The 21,318-nt window shown below is 37.6% G+C and overlaps 1 protein-coding gene across 2 annotated transcripts in view; it reads right to left on the bottom strand.

The window, feature by feature from the left end:
• Window positions 1-21,318, bottom strand: part of TPK1 (thiamin pyrophosphokinase 1) — a 427,050-nt gene that overhangs the window by 100,538 nt on the left and 305,194 nt on the right. For both annotated transcript variants that reach the window (XM_006139890.3, XM_006139889.3), the window contains one exon: window positions 18,070-18,181. In XM_006139890.3, coding sequence (XP_006139952.1) covers window positions 18,070-18,181 — 112 coding nt within the window. The remainder of the gene's footprint in view (window positions 1-18,069; window positions 18,182-21,318) is intronic.

The following is a 21,318-nucleotide window of genomic DNA, read 5'->3' as shown; positions in this document are numbered from 1 at the left end:
TATATATATATATATATATAAGTCCTTTGATGCAGCTGCTTCTAATTTGGTCTGTATACTGCTTATTTCTTCAGATTGATCTCCCCTTTTAAAAAATTTAAACATAGTATTCTCCAAATATTTTCAGCCTTTTCATAATTTGGCCTTCAAACAACCCAGAGGGCAAAGTGGCAGCTCACTGTTGGGAATCCTGCATGCATTCTAAACCTCCCACCACCGTGCTGTCCTGGCTCTTTTATTATTGCTCTTTTTTTCATTCTTTTGACTCTTTAGACCCTCACAAACCCTATATTAATCATTTGTTCCCCTTTGTGAATGTTAAATGTATCTGTTTCTCATTTAATCCAGCCCCTACTACCAGAATCTTGAGTATAATGATGAATGAAATTTGGTTTATAACCACCCCAGAAATCAGATACCACAGTAAGCCTAAGTCATACCACCATACACACCCTACAAATCTGCATGGGGACCAGTTGTGCACTGTGGTTCACAGAAGGCAAATAATATCTTGGGTGGTACTTATAACATCATTTTAATTACAAAGGTATTTGTTCTCTCTCTTTTGTCTTGAACCTTTCCAATTCCAGTAGAAATTCTACTTTCATTTGGAAAATAACCTTAAGATAGGCTATTTCACCAAGTCCAAAGCTTTTAAAAATACATATGCAAATGATCAGTTGTGAATCAATTTTATAGGCACAGAGAAGTAAGTCAGAAAATATGAACTTACACAATTCATTTAGCATCTTTTAGCTTAGGTTTCCGGTTTTATAAAATGGGGATAGTACTACTAAACAGTAATAAAAAGGTTGATGTTACACCTAAGTGAGAATGCGTGTAGAGAATAAACAAGTAGGGCTCCCACTGGAAAGCTATTAGGAATTCAACTCAGGAGCGAATATACAACCAGATTAAGAAATGGGCAAATCTTTGTAACAGAGAGTTATAGGGAAAAAAAGAAAAGAGAGAAAGAGAGATACAAATAGCCAACAAGCATATGAAGAAATGCTCAGGGACCAGCAGTTAGCGTAATGGCTATGTCGCTGGACTCCCACGTAGTCAACCGCGGTTCACGTCCCGGATCCGGTGGCTTAGAACTCACACTGGGTTTGTGTGCGTGCGTTCCCAAAATCCCGAGAGGAGAATGGAGGAGAAGGGATTGCCGTGTGGCCATCCCACCTGGGGGGTGATTTCTCGCTTTCTATCTCTCTGTGTCTCTCTGTCTGTCTGGTGAGCGCATGCGCCCTATAGCGAAAATCTCTAAAAAAAAAAAAAAAATGCTCAGTATTACTAATCGTTAGGGAAATGCAAATAAAAGTGAAATGCCATCTCATCCTGGTAAGAGCAGTTACTGTTATTGTATATTCAACAGAATACTATGTAGCTATTGGAAAAAAGAGTGAAATTTTGTCATTGGAGGTAACATAGGAGAGCCTGGGAAACATCACGTTAAATGAATAAGCCAGGCACAGGAAGAAAAATACATGTTCTTACTCATATGTGGAGACTGAAAAGGATTATCTCATGGAAGTAGAGAGCTAAAGAATGCCTACTAGAGGCTGGGAAGATTAGGGGAAGATGGTGTAGAGTGATGCTGGCTTCAAACAAAATTATAGATAGATAAGGGGAATGATGTTCAGGGTTACAAAATACATTAAGGTGAATAGAGTTAAGAATAATTAACTGTATATATCAGAGTAACTACAAAAAAATAATTTTGAATGTTCCTAATACAAAGTAATGACAAATACCTGAGATGATGGATATACTAATCACCCTGATTTAATCACCACTCACTGTATTCTTTTACTGAACTGTACCCCAAAAATCTGTACAACTATTATGTGTTAATAATAAAAAATTCGGCATGACTATTTGGGTCCAGTAGAAAATTATGCCCAGTGTGCTGTTTCCATAGTAAAAGTTTATTCACCTGTACCCTTGGATTCTTTCTCTACAATTCATATAATCACCAGAAGTTATTGCTTTCTTGTCTCACTATATTAACTGGATGGTTGAATGCACAGGACTCACATCTGAATCAGCACAAAAATGAAACCCGGAGGAGGGGAAATAGAAAGGGACTCTTGAGCTTATGCTGAAGTCATTCTCATCAGTCAACCTGCCCACATAAATACTGCGAAATCAACTCACTGAAACAACTTGGGAGGCAAACTCGAGTTATAATAGTGTTCCTGAATGCAGGTCAATGAAAAATTGGTCCGTGCACAAATTCCCATTTGTCATATTCTCTACAAATGCACGTTAATTGTTTTCCTATTTAAATGCCAAGAATCAACCATAACAAATGTGTGTTGTCAGGTTGTTGGGAGTTTTCTAAAAACAAAACAGGATGACTGTGTCATATAGTAAATTATTGTTGGTTCCTTGTGCTCTCAGAAGAATCACAAAAGGGCAAGGACTTAGAGGAAAAATCATTCATATCTGGTTCAAGTCCTACAACACAGAAAATAGAACTTAGCATAACCAAGTATATTTTTAATTCTAGTTTGGAGCAGGCTGTATGTCATTACTTTTATATGCCTGAAAATTTAATATTTGCTTCCAAATATAATACTTGTAAATTATTCAGAATGACATAATCTAAAAAATAATCCTTTTGTTTTTCTCCAGAGGAATAATAGCTACTGCCTCTCAATGCCTTCTACCCCAACGTTGCCCTTCATTAAAGCTGGGTCTTAGGGTTTCTCGTGAGTGACAATATGAGCAATCACTTCTCTACTAATATTCAGAACATATCAAAAGTGGCGGTTTTGTGGTTTATAACCCGATTGACCAAATCGATGAGAAAGTTCAGACTTGCATTATATCACGGTTCAAGTATGTGCATGTGTGGACGGAATAAGAGTAAAAGAATAGCATAAGTTACACACCAGCAGTTTGATAGTGTGTGTGTGCTTAGTAAAAATTCGATTGAGCTTTAAAGAATTTTAGAGTCCTGGCATTTTAATAACATGTGGCTATAACAGCAACAAAGAAAAGCCAAACTTGCCACCAATGGATTATATCCTGCTCTGGTATAAAGTACTCTAAGTACAGCTTCAAAGACTAAAGAAAAAAGAAATATAAAAGGAAAAGGAAATGTGTCTAGTAAGAGACTACTTATGATCCATGACTGAATACAACTCCAGCCCAGGCCTAAGCAAATCTACTGACTTGCTTCACTATCCCCAAGCATCAGAAAATAAACTTGGTTGGGGCCAGCAGTTAGCGCAATGACTATGTCGCTGGATTACCACGTAGTCGACCACGGTTCGAGTCCCAGACCTGGTGGCTTAAACTCACTCCGGGTGCGTGTGCGTGCGTGCCCAAGATCCTGAGAGGGGAATGGAGGAGAAGGGACTGTGGCGTGGCCAGCACCCCTGGGGGGGTGATTTCTCGCTTTCTGTCTCTCTCTGTCTGGCGAGCGCACATGCCCTATAGCAAAAACCTCTCCAAAAAAAAGAAAAAAGAAACTTGGTTGAACTTGATGGTGATCCTTGGAGAACAGAAACCAGATTGAAGAGAAATTGAAGTTCCAGTCTCATGGGCACTGAACACTTTTTGTCTCTGTTTTGTTTTGAGCCTCTACCACAAGTTACTTGAGGCCAAAATGAATGACAACACAGATTCCGTTTCTCAAGGCGAATATAACATAAGCAGTCCTCTCATATCCATTTTCAGAGTAAATGTAAAGATTCAATGACATGACTAATTGTATTAAAGTATTATTTCAGAAAATTATCAAATTCATTGATCATAGATCTGAGAAGGCAGGCTGAATAATTAACAGCTTGCCAAAAGTGTCCCCATTGTAATCCTTGGGAACTGTCGATGTGTTATGTAGATGGCAAGAGGAAGCAGAAGATGTGACTAACTTGAAAATCCTGAGATGGGGATCTGTATGGCGCACAATGGTAAATGGAATGCTTTGCAAGGCTGCCCCATGAGGGAAGGTCCCAGAGACCTCCCTGAGTCAGCTTGGTGCATGTGCCTTTGACTAGGAATGGCTGAAGTTAGGGATAAAATGCTGCACAGGACCCTGTTGAGAATGGTGTCTGCCTTGCTCACAGAGGAGGAGAATGAATAAATTTTAGAAGAAAATCTTGGGCCAGCCCTGTGGCTTAGTGGTTAAGGAAGCTGTGTTCCAGATGGCTGGTCACACAGTTCAAGTCCTGGCCCCAATAGATTAAAAAATGTGCCCAGGCACATATGTGTACACATGCTCCATATCCTGACCATGCAGAGAAATGGAGAAGAGACTGCAATGTGACCACACTCAACTAGGTGCTTTGTCTGTCCATCTCTCTTTTTCTCCCAGTCAGGCAAGCACATTCACACTCTGCTATTAAAAATGTTTAGAAAAGAAAAAAATCTTGAGCTGGGTTTATACCGGATTATCTAGTGCAGCCAAAATTTTCTTAAAAGAGGGAGGCATGGGGCCAAGATTATGGGATACAAGATCAATGGATACTATAGTCACTTTAATTTCGACATACTTACAATTCAATTCAAAAAGAAATTAAGAAAATAATTTAATTCACAACAGCATTAAAAATAATATCATTCTTAGGAGTAAATATAATAAGACAAGTGTAAAACTTATACAATAAAAGAACAAAATGTGAAAAAGAAATTAAATAAAATATAAATAAATGAAATGTATACCACGTTCATGGTTAGGAAGACTTCATCTTGTTCAGATGGCTATCCTACCCAAAATGACTTACAGGATGAACATACTACCTATCAGAATTCAAGCCAATTTCTTTGTACAGATCAATAAACTGTTTCTGGGTCATTATCTCACACCATATATAAAAATTAATTGAAAGTGGATTAAGAACCAAAATGTAAGAAAAAAGAAAATATATAAATATCTAGAAGAAAATATAGGAATAAATCTTCTCAAGATTGGATCTTACAAAAATTTCTTAGCTATAACACCAAAAGCATAAATAATTAAAAAAAAAAGAAAAGTTAAACTTCATCAAAATTAAAACTTTGTCACTTCAAAGAACACCATTGGGAAAGTGAAAAGAGAAACTATAAAATAGGAAAACATATTTGCAAATTATATATTTGATAAGGGACTTGTGTTTAAAAAATAGAAGGTACTCTGACAACTCAACAGTAAAAATAAAAACTCAATTAAAAAATGGCCAAAGGACATCCTGGGAAGATATACGAATGACCAATAAGTATCTAAAAAGATGCCTCGCTTCATTAGTTACTCAGAGAAAAGTAAACCAAAACCACAATGAGATACCACTGTACATACATTACTAGAAAGACTAGAATCAAAATCAGATAAAAATAGATATTTGGAAGGATGTGGTGAAATTGAAGCCCTCATACCCTAGTGCTCATAGGAATAGGAAATAGTGTGATTCCTTGGAACATAGTCTGAAAGATCTTAAACAACTAAACAGAGTTACAATATGACTCAACAACTCCACTTTTAGGACGATACCCAAGACAAATGAAAATATATGTCCACACAGAACCTTGTACATAAATGTTTATAGCAACATTAGTTTGAACAGACAAAAGTGGAAATATTCCAAATGTCCATTAATGGACAAATGGATAAAATGTGGCATAACTACACAGTAGAACATTATTTAACCATAATAAAAGGATTGAAATACTGATAAATTCTACATCAGTGATCCTTAAAAATGTTATTCTAAGTGAAAGAAGTCAATTACAAAATTTTTATAAAATTCCATTCAAATGAAAGTCTAACATAGGAAACGCTAGAGAGGCACAGAGTGGAGAAGTGGTTGCTTAGGGCGGAGGAGAAGGGCATGGGGAGGAGACAGGAAAATAAGACGGTCAGAGCTAGAAAGTGCCTTCCTAATGAATGTATTTTAAATTTGACTGGTGGATGGTTGCACAATTTTGTGAATTTATGAAATATCATTGAATTATACTTTACATGGTTGAATTGCATTGTATAACTTATATCTCAATAAAACTGTTTGAAAAAAAACCGGAAGTCATTTCCTTCTTGCTTAATTTCCTATAACAAAAATTGACTCTTGCTTTCTAGAAGATCATATTGGTCTGATTCTTTTTGCCTTGTTTCACATTCCTTTGCTTTTTAGACAGAGAGCACAGCATAGCACATAGTGAGATTTTCCCAGAGCACAAGTACGGAAGTGACATCATTGGGTCTTTGTTTCCAGGGCTATTCCTGACCTACTTCATACAACTGGAAGTTACATGGCATTTTGCAACAACACAATACATTATTTTTTAAAAGATCAGAACAGTTGTGATCTTTTAAAATCATAGATGATTGCAATTTGGTTGTTAAGGAATAATTTCTTTAAAAGTAAACTAATGATTCTTACAAATATAATCACATCAAAATATTTTAGTTCGAAACAGTAGTGCTTAGTATTATTATTTTTTTTAAGTGCATAGCTTACAATCAATAGCACCTTGAATGTTATTATATGCAACCAAGTGTTAGCTTGAGAGAATGATTTTGGGGGTGGAAAAACTATGCTAATATCTTCCTTGGGAAAGACAGGTTAAAAAAACACAATCTTATCATTACTTGATCTCCAAAGCATCTGTTTTATGTAAAAATTTTAACAATATCTTTAATTTGACTCAAAATGAGTCATCTCTTATAGAAGGCAAGGTACAAAAAACATTGTCCATGAATCAGACAGGAAATACTGATGTCACAGTTTCATACTGTCTTTTTAAAAGCCTTGGGCTAGAAAATGAACAATTAAAATAATAACAAAGACTGGGGGACCAGCAGGTGGTGTGGTGGTTAAAGTGCTGAACACTCTCACATGGCTGACCCGGTTCAAGTCCTGGACCTGGCAGTTTACTTTCTCACTTTCTCTCTCTCTCTACCTCTCTTTCTCTCTCTGTCTCTCTCTGGTCAAATTAAAATAAATGAATGAATAATTAAAATAAAGTAATTCTTTTTTAAAAAATAGTAGTAACAAAGGCCTCTAAAGGATGAAACACTTCAAACATTAGTGGCACTAGCTCAGAGATTATAACCTAAGTGGAGAGAGCTGTGGCTCAACTATGGCAACTGAGTAGAATCACCATGTGAGTTATAACGAAGTGAGAATTAAGTGTTTCTCACTGAAAAAACATTATTTGCAAGTGTAATTTTACAGATGCATAAAATGTTCCCTGGTTAGATTGGCACTTAAAAATTCTCATAGAAAATTCCTGCAGAAAACCGTAGTACCCATACACACTTATTATAATTTTTTTTCACAGCAGTGAAAAATCTTTTAAAACTATTTTCTCATCTTTTTTTAATTTTCTTTCAAAAGTCTTTCACTTGGGTTAGGAAAGATGAGTGTCTTTTAGTCAGGTGTAAAAAAATTATTTCCTCTGTTATTTCTACTTCTTTGAAAAGAAAACACAAAATGAGGAAAATTGAATGCATAATTTTGATCTCAATATGAGTGTTTAGACAAGGGGCCTGGCATATAGAAGCAACTCCATGTAATGTTTTCTTAGGGAAAAGTATAGAAAAGTCCTATCCCTCAGAATTGTACTGCTCCTGCTAATGAGTTTCCATCTCTTACCATTATCTTCTCATTCCTATCTCATTTGCTTCCCCATCCACAATTACCATCTTTCTATTTTCCTTTCTCTGTCCCAAACTCATTTTAGTGAACTTTTTAACATCAAGTTTGTTTTATATGGTTAGTCTTTCATTTGCTAGCTGGGAGCAAGGGTAAATATTATTGAATACTGTTTCATATTTTGGGTGCATCATTCTATAATTATGTATATTTGGACAGATTACTGCTGATTCATCAAAAAAGTCATGATGCATTTTTCTATATTGAACTACTATTGTGTTGTTGGAAAAGTCATGATGCATTTTTGGATAGAAAGACTGAAAAACATATCACGACTTTTCCAACAACCTAATATTTCCTTATCTGAAAAATGAGAACAACCCAACCAGTCACATACACTTGTTTTAAGATTTAAAGGACTTAAAAAAAATAAAATGTAGACTACCCTACAAATGTAAGTATGACAACGTAAATTACTGTTCCCATCTTTTTTGAAAAAAAAAAAAAAAAGAGATGGAAGGGCATGATGGTGGCCGTCCTATGGCAAAAAATACTGAAAACTGGAGGATTGCAGCATCAAGTCCATCTCTCTCTCCCTCTCTCTCTGCTTCTCTGAACATGGCTTGAGCTCTGGATCAGGGTGCATAAGTGTACGTGCCCAAAATCCCAAGAGGAAAATTGAGAAGGGATTCTATTCCTTCTGAGGGGGTGACTTTTTGCTCTCTGTCTGTCTCTCCAGCAAGCACACATGCCCTATAGCAGAAAAAGAAAACCTCTCTTGGAAAAAAAAAAAAAAAAAAAAGCCTGGAAACACCAAGACCTATATATCGAGTATACTGCCTCTTATGATAAATTGAATGTGCACAATAAAAAAAAATTGTGACTGAGTTCTGCATGAAAGAAAAAAGTCTCCATTGTATATTTATTACTTTTAATATCAACTTAAACATACTCCTGCTAATTCACCAGGATTATTTAGGAAGAATACCCAACCTTCAGGTATTAACACCCATTAACACAAATTTATAAACCAGAGTAAGTAGCTATGTCCTACCAAAGAAAATACTTTGGAAGACTGAGTTAGTTTTAGTAAATTCTTAAAGACAATCTTTGTCCTGGAAATATCTTGAGCATAGAACATGTCTGAATAGGGACACAAGAAGGTGAGAGGATGGAGCCATAAGGAGACAGAAGCCAGTGTGCTGGCCCTGAAAGAGGTAAGAAAAGAGTCAGGGTTAAAAGTTAATTACTAGAGTTTTCAATGACTCCATTTCAAAAGTAAGATGAATTCTAGAAGTGAGTTTTCTCCAAGTTGAAAATATGAGTCTTGGAATATTTTTATGTGAGTTTATATTTATGATCCAGTTAGTCAAAGTTTGAGTGGAGTCAGTTCAAAATATAATGGCAGTTTCTGAAGAATCTTGCCAGAGCCTTTGGTGTTAGCTTCCCCACTTCATGGGATTCCTGCCACACTGTCCTATTCATTAAATCTCATCAGAACTAGGAAGATGTGGAAGAATTCCATTGTGGCAATATGGCAGCCTACACTGTGCTAACGAGTGGCATAGCTAAGGTGGCTGCATCCCACATAGCCAACTTTGTGAGTTGAACTCCAGACTTGGCAGCTTTAAGGACATGCCAGGTGCATGCATCCGTGCCCAAAATCCTGAGAGGAGGATGGAGAAGAAGGGACTGAGGTGTGGCTGTCCCCCTCTGGTAGCTGCTTTCTCACTTTTCCTCTCTCCCTCCCTCTCCTATCTCCGTGTCTCTCTGGAGAGCACATATGCTCTATAGGAAACGAAAAGAAAAAAAATAATAGCCTATATATCCTAAAATTTTCCTGATACCAGATTCCTAGATGTGATGTATAAAATATAACATATGTCACATAACTAACATATTAAGCACATAAGAAATAAACTCTGGTGAACAGGAGTCAGAAAACAGGACAGCTACACAGAAAAATGTTGGCTTCATTCTGAAACTAAGATGCTTTTCAGGTAAATGTAGATCAAGAATCAAGTACTGGGTCTCTATAAGATTCTCACCTAATAGAGAGACTGAGTTTCTATATAAATTCGGGGATACATCTTTGAAGGGTAAAGACTCGAGATTTAGTCTGTTAGGGCTGCCATAATAAAATATAATAGAGGGACCAGAAGTTAGCGTAATGGCTATGTCACTGGACTCCCATGTAGTTGACCCGGTTCAAGGTCCGGACCCACGGCTTAAAACTCACGCCGGGCGCATGTGTGTGCATTCCCAAGATCCCGAGAGGAGAATGGGAGAGAAGGGATTGTGGCATGGCTATCCCCCTGGGGGGGTGATTTCTCACTTTCTGTCTCTCTGTCTTTCTCTGTCTGGCAAGCACACGTGCCCTATAGCAAAAACCTCTCCAATAAATAAATAAATAAAATATAATAGATTTGGCAACTTATGAACAAAAATTTATTCTTCACTGTTCTCTATGCTAGAAGTCTAAGGTCAAGGTACTGGTGATGCCCATTTCTTGGTTCTTGTTGAATCCTCATTTGATAGAAGGGATGAGAAGTCTCTCTAGCCTTCTTTTTTAAGGGTACTTAAGCCGTTCATGAGGGCTCTACCCTCATGATCTAATCACACCCCAAAGTCTCCTCTCCTTAATACCACTATATTGGTGATTAAGTTTCAACATAGAAATTTGGGTGGGGATATTCAGAACACAGAAACCAGAAAATAATTTGTCTAACAGAAAAGATTCAGAACAAAGCTTCTCTATTTTGTTTGGGCTTTGGTAGAAGCAAAAACAAACAAAAAACACTTTTGTCTCTTGAAGTTGGAAAATAGCATCTTCAGGAAACCTTTTGTCAGAAGAGTAAAATGCTCTAGGATTGCTTCCATCTCAGGACTGTGGCAGAAGCAACTTAAAATCCAATCTAAATGGAGTCAGCAGGTGGTGTGGTGGTTAAGATGCTGGGCTCCTACTTGACCAACATGGTTTGAGTCCTGGACTCTGCAGTCTGAAGGTCACACTGGGCATATGTGCGAGTGTGCCCAAAAATCCCAGGAAGAGAATGGAGCAGAAGGGACTGTGGGGTGGCTATCCCCGGTGTGTGTGTGTGTGTGTGTGTGATTTCTCACTTTCCTTCTCACTGTCTCTGTCCAGTGAGTACACACACACACTATGAGAAAAACCTAAAAAAAAGTCTACTCTAAAAGGACACGCTCAACCTAAGCTTCTAAGTATTTCCACAAATAAAACCCCTAATGTGAAAAGACAACCAAATATTTAAAACACTGGAGAAAAAAATGCATTCCTGAGTGAGAATCAAAGAAATATTAAAAAGGAAGAGAATCAGATCATTAAAAACAACAAAGAAACTTGATTGATTAGATAAGTACTGTATTTTATTCCACCAAATATACCTTTTGTTATAACATGCACTAATTTTAAAATAAGAAAGAAAAAAATCCTACAATTATGGTACAATTTCTATAATTCAATAGGTTATATAATTCATCCTACTGTCAAAATCTGCAGAGGGTGCATGCACTCACCAGAGACAGAGAAGAGGCATCGCCCAATGGGGCATGGTCACACCACAATCCTTACTCCTCCAATTCTACATCCCATCGGGATTCTGAGCACACAGTCACATGAATCCAGTATGTTTCTCAAACCACCAGGACCATGCTTTGAATCACGGTCAGCCGTGTGGATCTAGCTCCTAATCTATGCTAGGAGGTTGACTCTTAAATATATATTTAAAAAATTAAGTCTGGCATTAGAACACTGGGAAGAAACAAGATGCTATTACAATTATTTTTTGAGATACAAAAATAAAAAATAAAATCTATGAAATTCAAACCTCATTTCTGGCAGACCAGAAATAGCCAAAAAGAGAAATAGTAAAATCAGAGATTGAAACAAACTTAGGATGCACAAAGACTGCACAAGGAAAAAAGATGAAAGAAAGATTTTGTATATGTTTACCAGTTCAAGAAGAGGAGTAGGAAAAAATGGAGGGAAGATAATAATGGAAGAGAAATGGCTAAGAGTTTTCAGAACTGATGAAATACCAATAATCACATTAAATGAAAAGCAAGTAGAATAGAAAAAAGCTTATAGTTAAATATACTGCAGTAAAACTATGGAACAAAGAAAAGCATAACGTCTAGAAAGCGTAGTTAAAAGACATTATAAACAAACTTAATTTGAGGATTTTTCAATAAAAATAGCAGAAATCCATAAGACAGAGTGTGGCTGAAAAAAAGTCAGACATTCAATTGTATTTTTAAAAAAACTTGCCTAAGGGCATGTGTGCTTGCCAGAGAAAGACAGAGAGGAAAAAAAAGCACCCCCATGGGGAATGGTCACGCCCAAATCCCCTCTCCTCCATCTCTCCCTCTCCTTGGGTTCTTGGGCATGTGCACACAAACAAACACACACACATGTGCACACACCCAGCATATTCCTCAACCCACCAGGTCTAGGAAAAATAAATACTTTATAATATGTGTAGCTAAACTGTTCATCAAGTGATGTATGAATCAAAGACATTTTCTTGACTAACAGAAGCACAAACCCCTACTCAGTCTTTTCTTCCTTGTTGAGAGAACTTGATTTTATTTTGGGAGACAATGTACTTAGATAAAAACAACAACAACAACAAAAATTGCATGTTTCTACCTCCTAGGCAGGCTAGCATGGCTATGCGTAATAGTCTGGTGACTGAGGGAAAAGATTAGATGTAGGGGGACCAGCAGGTGGCATGGTGGTTAAGGCACTGGACACTCCCACATGGCCAAACATAGTTTGAGTCCTGGACCTGGTGGCTTGCTTTCTCACTTTCCCTCTCTCTGTGTCTCTCTCAGGTCAAATTAAAATAAATGAATAAATAAATAAAATTAAAGTAAAAAAATAATTCTTTTAAAAAAGAAAAGATTGGCTGTAGGAAGGATTTCTGGGAATTCTGGGAACGTCTGGTGCTGTATATCCTGTACCGTGCACTGCTGGTCCTTCTCTTTCCTTTTCCTCTCTCCAGATTCTTAACAGGGAACACAAAGTTGCAACAGACAACTCATAATTTTGAAACCAAGACTGAAAAAATCATAGAAACCTTGTCCTGAAACTGTTTTTCTCAATATTTTGATCCATGAGAAAAAAAAAAAAAAAGGCTTTCTTAAACAACCATTTCAGTAAGTTATAACTGAAAACAATTCTATTTGTTACAGACTGGAAGATAAAAAGCTTGATAATAGAAATATGATTATCTGTGGAAAACCCAACTGACTATAATATTTTAGAATAAAAGTGTTCAGCAATATGTTAATATATTAAAGAATTTGTACATCCACATACCATCAATGAACTCAGAAAATGTCATTTTTAAAAAGGTATAACTTAGAAAAGAAACATGAAATGTAGGGTTTGTAGAAATAAATCTTGGTTCCAGCAGGTCACATGGTGGTTAAGGTACTAGACTCCCACATGGCTGACCACAGTTTGAGTCCCAGATCTAGTGGCTTGCTTTCTCACTTTTCTTGTCTCTCTTTGTCTTTGGTGAGCACATAAGACTTACAGAAAATTACATAAATAAATTAAATTAAATAAATAAATCATATAAAACATATATAGGATCTTTATGGAGAAAATTGTGAAATTACTAAAAGGAATTAAAAAGTTCTAAGTAAAAAGTGATAGATTAAATTGATGGATGGTGTCTTAGTCCACTCTAACAAAGATTGCTAAGACTGAATAATTTATTAAAATTAATTAATTAATTAATTAATTTTAATTTGACCAGAGAGGGAGGAAGAAAGGAAAGAGAGAGGGAGAGAGAAAGAGAGAGAAAGTGAGAAAGTAAGCTGCCAGGTCTGGGACTCGAACTGCAGTTGGGCATGTGGGAGTCCAGCACCCTTAGCCACTATACTACCTGCTGGTCCCACGACTGAGTAATGTTAAAAGAATAAATGTTGATGGAGAATAAAAAGCAGTGTGACTAGACCAGTCTCCAACACAACATGATTTCTCTTTTTGTCTCTCTGGTGCAAATGCACATGCCCTCTGGAAAGAAAAAAAAAATTTTGTTTATGATTCTGATGACTGGAAAGTCCAAGGCCATGAGGCCAGTATATGCCATCACCAAGAGAAACAGATGGCCAGAGGGTGCAGAGACTGAGACCTGAATGCAGCCATTTCCTCATATAAAAATACGCTCTCATAAAAATTAAACCCTACTTAACAGGGCTTAACACTCAGTCATTTATGAGGGTGATGGCCCCCATCTTGAAGATCTTACCATTGCCCACTGTCATTACACTGAGTACCAAATTTCAAACCATGAACCTTTGGGGGACAAACCATTCTCCAAACCATAGCAGATGGGAAGAAACAACTTCATACTAAAATTTTCTTTGCTAATCGTTCTATTCTTCCCAAATTAATCTATAATTGAATCTAAGTCCAATAAACTTTACAATGGAATTATGTGACATTTGTCAAATTAATTCTAAATTTTATAGATAAGAGCAAGATATGGCAATCTTGTTTTGGAGGCCTACACTTGCTGCATTTTGATGATTATCCAAAAGCTATGATAAGTAAAGTTGCATGTCATGAGGAAGACATATGTAAGCTATGTGAACAGAACAGAGATCCAAGAAACACATCGACACGTATAAAAATTGTGGTGCACTGCAAATCACAGGAGAAAGGATGCGACGTGATGCTAAAGCACTTGTTTATCACTAGGGAAAAAAATGGATTCCTATCTCTTATCATACACAAAAACCAGTTGAAGGTTTAAAACTAAAATGATAGGACCAGTAGATGGCATAATGATTACATCACTGGACTCCCACGCAATCAACTGTAGTTCTGGTCCTGGACCCAGCGGCTACACTGGGAGAGTGTGTGCGCATGCCCCAAATCCCAAGGACAATGGAGGAGAAAGGATTGTGGTGTGGTCATCGCCCCTGAGGGGTGATTTCTTACTTTCTGTCTCTCTCTGTCTCTCTGGCAAAGTCACGTGCCCTATGGCAAAAATCTCTCAAAACAAAAACAAAGAAAACTAAAATGAGAATACCATTATCAAGCATGGAGAATGTAAAAAATGCAAAAATTATAAATCTTAAAGAAAAAGACTGATAAATTTTGACTACATTTTACTCAAAACCTCTCTTCATATAAAAACATCATAAGTAAATTAAAAGGCAAAAGTAGAGCCTGGGAAGAGAAAACAAGGGTCTTAAGATCTTCTAAGAACTATCAGCCCAGTGCAAAAAAATGGGCAAAAGGAAGTAGCAGAGAGGATATAGCAGAGCTAATAAATACAAGAACACACTTATCTTCACTAGAGAAGACTACAAAGAAATATCATTTTCACTCATCAGACAGGCACATCTGATTCAGTCTGACAATGCCAAGAACTGTGGAGCAGGGGATCCTATGACAGCGCTGCACAGAGCAATGTGGCACTTCTAGTCAAAGAGGGACAGCTACTCTGCTCCCCAGCGCTCGTATCCTAGAGAAACTTTCGTGTACGACTCATGCAAAGAATGTTCCTAACACAGTGCTTTGAAATAAAATATGTAACCAGAGACAACTTCCACAGTTTTGGAAAGTTTCACTTCTGCATGATGGGTATGCAGGTGTCTTTCATATTTTTAAGTCCTAAGTTGGATGAATAAGAACACTGTAGAACTTCTAGGACCGTATCTTAGAGTGGGTATACACTGGGGGAGACTGAGCTCCAAGGTCACCTGGGGAGAACCAACATGTTCTTCACAGGCCTTGTTTACTCTTGCTGATCCCAGAAGTGAGCTGCCCTGGACTAAGCTGCTGCATGTCCTTTCTCTTCCAAGCACAGCTCGGTCTGGTCACTTGTAGCAGTGAATGACAGAATAGCACTGACCTCAGGGTTCTACTGGCATTCAGTGGCATTGAATAAGGCAGGAATCTGCTCTGTGAACAAAGTCTATGTATTTTTCTTTATGTCAACAGAATTTCATTCACACTTAATACTTTTTAAAAAAATACCATTTTTAAAGAATTACTTTAACTCTCTTCCTACCTTGTTTCTTTCTTTCTCTTTCTTTTTAACTAGAGAGAGACAGAACGAGAGAGAGAGAGAGAGACAGAGAGACAGAAAGAGACAGAAAGTGAGAAAGCAAGCCACCAGGTCTAGGACTCAAACCATGTTGGTCATGTGGGAATCCAGTGCCCATAACCACCATGCCACCTGCCAACCCCTATTTTTAGTACTTTTTAATGAAATGATATTATCCATAAGTTAAACACCCCTTGAAATAGCACATCTACCAAAACTAACTGATGAGACACTTTGTGTTTCCATTCCAAAGCTTTGCATACTCCCTAAAGTTGCTTTTTCAATAAAGTTGTAGAGGAAAAATAATTGTTTCAAAAGTCAAAGCAATCTGTAACTATGTAAACAGCTAAAAGAGATTGCATTTAAACAGAATCAAAAAATGATCACAGGGACCAGCAGTTAGCATAATGACTATGTCACTGGATTCCCATGTAGTCGACCGTGGTTTGAGTCCCAGACCTTGTGACCGAAACTCACACTGAGCCATCTTCCCTGGGAGGTGATTTCTCGCCTTCTGTCTCTGTCTTTGTCTTTCTGGTGAGCGCATGCGCCCTATGGTGACATAGCCATTATGCCAAGGGCTGGTCCTAAAGGATGTTCTCAAGAACATATCTCTGTCATATCTTGCAACTCTTTCCTACCACTGTATGACAGAGGAAGTTAAGGTGATCTACCTTATCATTAAAAAAAAAAAGGATCACAGACAGGAAAATTAAAAGCCCTACCCTCGTCATGTCAAAGGACCCATTTCCAGAGAAAACTTCATTGATAGAGACGTACATAATAAGATGTACATATTACTATGAAAAATACGGTATCGAAGGATTTTTTAAAGAGGCTTTTTGCTATAGGGTTTGTGCACTCACCAGAAAGACAGAGAGAGAAAGAGAGACAGAAAGTGAGAAATCACTCCCCAGGGGGTTGGCCATGCTGCAATCCCTTTTCCTCCATTCTCCTCTCAGGATCTTGAGTACGCATGCACACGTGCTTTGCATGAGTTTAAGTCGCCGGGTCAAGGACTCAAACCTTGGTGGACTACGTGAGAGTCCAGTGACATAGCCATTATGCCAAGGGCTGGTCCTAAAGGATGTTCTAAAAAGTAAAGCAGTTGTTTTAGGTGAGAATGTTTTCGAAAAGCTTCTAATGAGTGCTCATATCAGCTTCAGCTAAACAGCTTCAAAGCCTAGTATGTCTGTGCAATGGAGATGTTCTCACATCCTTTCAAATTCTGATGAGCTCTCTAGACATTTGTTTCAAAATACCTCGTTTTTCCTAATTGTTTCAGCAGTGGTTTATAGGAAGGTCTTTCCAAAAAAAGCTTTTTATGTTCAAAATGTTTATTTCTTGGAAAAAAAGATTTCTTTGCTGTGGGAACCTAAGAGTTTTACATGGTAGAAAAGAATGGCAGGGTTCCATATTTTACTTGCACACAGCCTCAGAGGTATTGCTCAGTCAGGGCATGATCCCTTGCACATTCAGTCAGAGATCTTTCATTAAATTCTTGCTATTCTGGAAGAGACTAGAGTTTATCCATTCCACAGTGCCTGATGGTTTCATTTGAAATAAGCATTCATTTCATGAACAGATCCTACTCATTTTTTTTTCTTTTTTACATCAGTTTTAGTATTACTTGGGTCTAATATGGTTGGTAATTATTGGAAAATACTTTAAAATTTAATAAGAGCAGTCAAGCTTATGTTCTTTCAGAGATTTGATTCTGAGAACACGCTACTTTAGTTAGAATTACTTCACTAGAAAAAAAAAGTAATGTTCAGGTACACAAGAATCATGTAGAAATCTGGACAAAGTTCTTAGATAAGACATCAGAAGTATAGTTCATAAAATAAAGAAATCGGAGTAAGTTAAAATTAACTTCATTAAATTTGAGAAAATGCAAAGCCAAGGGCTCTGAGAAAATATTTGCAAGTCACATATCTGATAAAGGTCTTACATCTATAATAAGTAGAGGACTCTTACAACTCTATATAAATAGAGAATATCCCAATTAAGACACGAGTAAAAGACTTAGTCATTTCTCCAAGAAAGATATATAAATGTCTCCTAAGCTTAAGAAAAGTTGCTTGACATCACTAGTCATCAATGAAATGCAAATCAAAATCACAGTGAGATACCACTTTCACACCCACTAGGATGGCTATAAACAAAAAATCAGATCATAAAAAGCATTGGTGAGGATGTGGAGAAACTGGAACACATTGCTGTGGGGATGTGAAATGGGGCAAGCATTCTGGAAAATAGTCTGGCAGTTCCTTGATAGTTTAAAAATACATTTAACACATGACTTATCTGGCAATTACACTCCCATGGATTTACCCAAGAGATTAAAAAAATAATAAAAGAAGAATAAAGAAAAAACCCAGTTATAGAAGAGTTTTACTTACTGAGGTTCCACTTCAGGCCTGTTGTCGTTACCTGATTGCAAGGCTGTCCAACAGGAATAAGGCCACACCAACTACCTTCCATTCCAGTGTCCACATGCAATGTATGCTTTCCCTGAAGTAGAGAAGAAATGATCACTAAGGAGGAGATGAGAAAGGAAGAGAATGACAAAGTGCTTTGAAGACCTGGCCGTATATGCCAGGTGTCATCCTAGGATCTTTACACAACCCAGTCCTTCATACAAAATCCTAATATGTGCTAAATATAAGCTTAGGAACATTAGTCACACTGAATCCTAACAACATTTTCCAAAGAAGCTTATTTTTAATGATTAGTTTCACATATAAGAAAACTGATGTGTGCAGTGATTAAACGTGTCCAGGTCCACATAGACAATAAGAACTCCTATCTACATTGCCATTTCCAAACACTAAACCATCCCCACATGCTAAAGAAGTTATACTTCATGATCCAGAATTCTAGAATCTTAATCAAATACTTGTTGAGTGTAGATAATCATTGTTTCCTAAGTAAAATCTTTGCTTATCTAGAATTGGGCTTCTAAATTTCAGAATTCAATATTAATGGTACTGGTGGTTAACCCATTTCCTGTGTCTATTTCCACCATAGGGGCTGCCCAGTGACAGGAATCCTCTAGCAGGAAATATAGTATCTTCCAAACTTCATCTTGATTATGAAATTGATGTAGTTTATCATGTTTTCTATTTCTCAGTTTATAGGAAGGTTACATGTAATGCTCAATCAAGGTAATTATGTTTGCTTTTTAAAGAGAGCACTTAAAAACTGCTTTTCTGGGACCAGCAGTTAGCGTAATGGCTATGTCACTGGACTCCCATGTAGTCGACCGCGGTTCGTGCCCTGGACCTGGTGGCTTAAAACTCACGCCAGGCATATGTGCGTGTATGCCCAAGATTCCGAGAGGAGATCGGAGGAGAAAGGATTGTGGTGTGGCCATCCCCCCTGGGGGGGTGGTGATTTCTCGCTTTCTATCTCTCTGTCTCTCTCTGTCTGGCGAGTGCACGCGCCCTATAGCAAAAAAAAACCTCTTAAAAAAATGATCTTCTATTCTTATTCTATCCATTATTCAAAGGGTATATACTTATAAAAAAGAGACCTGGAGACCTTATGGGAAAATGTCAAGATATGCATACATTCAGGAAGAGAATAAACAAAATTTTTACAATTCTGAAGAAGTAAATTCTAAAGAACATGCTTTATTTTAATAAAAGTGTCTTAGGTATATTTAATATATGAGGTATTACCCCAATAAGGTTTCTAGGTTTCCTTTACAGTAATTTTACTTTTATTTCAAGTATACATTTTGTCCTCTATGTTGTAGGCTTTTTAGCAATTTTATTCTGTTGAGGTAGAGTCTTCAAAGAGTTTATAAAAACTGTGCATTATTAAAAAAAACACATGGATTTCAAATATTTTCCACACCAAAATAAATTTGTACTTTAATTCCATTTTTCCATGAACTTCCTGAAATTGCCTCATATATATGGCTTCAAAGTAGAAGTAGGCTGACTTTGTCTTTAGCCAAAGGATTGCTTTTATTAGGAAAACAATTTTCTAGATTATGTATCAGTGCTCTAAATTAAATACAGAGTCACTCAGCTCTTTACTACCTAAACAATTCATATATATGTTTATAAAGAATATTATATATTTCCATTTGAAGTCAATTACAAGGGCCTCAATATAATCAAACATAAAGGAATTCTTATAGGAAATATAGGATACTGGGGTGTCAGAAAATTCATGATGCATTTTTTCACCATAGGAAAAATATGCCATGACTTTCTCAATAATCCAATATATTTTGAAGGGTCGGATGTGGCAGCAGAAAACACACCACTCTTTGAAGCTGACCTGGATGGAAAGGTTGTAGGTTCACATCCAGAGCTCCTCAAGTGTGGCCAGCAGGTGGTATGGAGGTTAAAGTGCTGGACTCCCACATGTCTGACTGCAGTATGAGTCCTGGACACAGTGGCTTAAAAGACGTGCTGTATGTGTGTGTGTGTGTGTGTGTGTGTGCATGCCCAAAATCCTGAGAGTATTTTGGAAGGCAGTGCATATGGAAGCCATCTTGAGCTATCCGCCATCTTGAGCTATCTACCATCTTGGAAACCATTAGGCTTCACTTCCTCACTGAGCAAACCGGTTCTCAGAAATCATTTGACCAACCATTATCACTGGAAGTGGTTGGGTTTTGAGGCAACGGGAGAGATCCACCCACATCAATGACTGGTTCATGCTGTTCTATCTCATTTGCATTTTGGGCAACCAATTGGTGCCCACCAGCTGTATATAACTCACCATTTCTCCTCAATAAACGGAAGAAGAAGAAGACGGAGGACTTGATCAGCACCTCCTATTATGTGTGCGTGTGTTTGTCCCATCTCTCACTCCCTCCCCCAGGGAACCTGTTCGACTGTTCTGTGGGTCGGGACAGAGAAGTATGGAGGAGAAGGGTTGTGGCATGGCCAACACCCCTGAGGGGGGTGATTTCTCACTTTCCCTCTCTCACTCTCTCTGGAGAACACATGCATCCTATGGCAAAACAAGATAAAACAAAACTCCCCAACTCCTGTTGGGGCTGCTGTTTCTCTTATTCATGGGAGAGATGAATAAGAATAATCACTTTTTGAACTCACTAGGAGAGGAGACAAGCAAATGTGCAGATGTACACGGAGCAGTGGATTTGATGCACACAGAGAAACGTGGCTGGACTGGACTCACGATGCACTGTGACATACATGGCACCCCTAAGCAGGAGAAAAGGGGCTAAGGGATGAGGCCTGAACTAACCATTTCTTCATCCAGTCATAGTCATAGTCATTCATGAACATCCAGGCCAGTACCAGAGACAGAAACTGTTCACACAACTATACACATAAAAACAGTGGTAAGGGCATGGAAGGCAAAGACAGAGAAGTAGGAAAGTATGTAAATCAGAGATCCTATCAGGTGTGAAAAGAAGGTGCAGAGGGTAAGCAATGGGTTCCTTGAAGAGCGGAGCTTGTGGTGGGAATTGGAGGGTGAATAGGCATCAGCTTGAGGAAGGGAGGAGGATCAGGCAAGGGCATGTGCACACAAATGCTGCCTGAGGGACACCAGGTGGTATCAGACATATACTTACTAGGTGAAACAGGAGGAAATAAATGAGTGGAACATGGACTTTGGGGGGGGGGGGCTGATAACGTTCCGTGTTACAATACAAAAGTGGG

This window comes from Tupaia chinensis, unplaced genomic scaffold (assembly GCF_000334495.1).
Source record: "Tupaia chinensis unplaced genomic scaffold, TupChi_1.0 Scaffold000010_1, whole genome shotgun sequence".
Lineage (NCBI taxonomy): Eukaryota > Metazoa > Chordata > Mammalia > Scandentia > Tupaiidae > Tupaia > Tupaia belangeri.
Note: the sequence above shows the minus strand (reverse complement) of the source record. Positions and strands in the feature narration are given on the sequence as shown.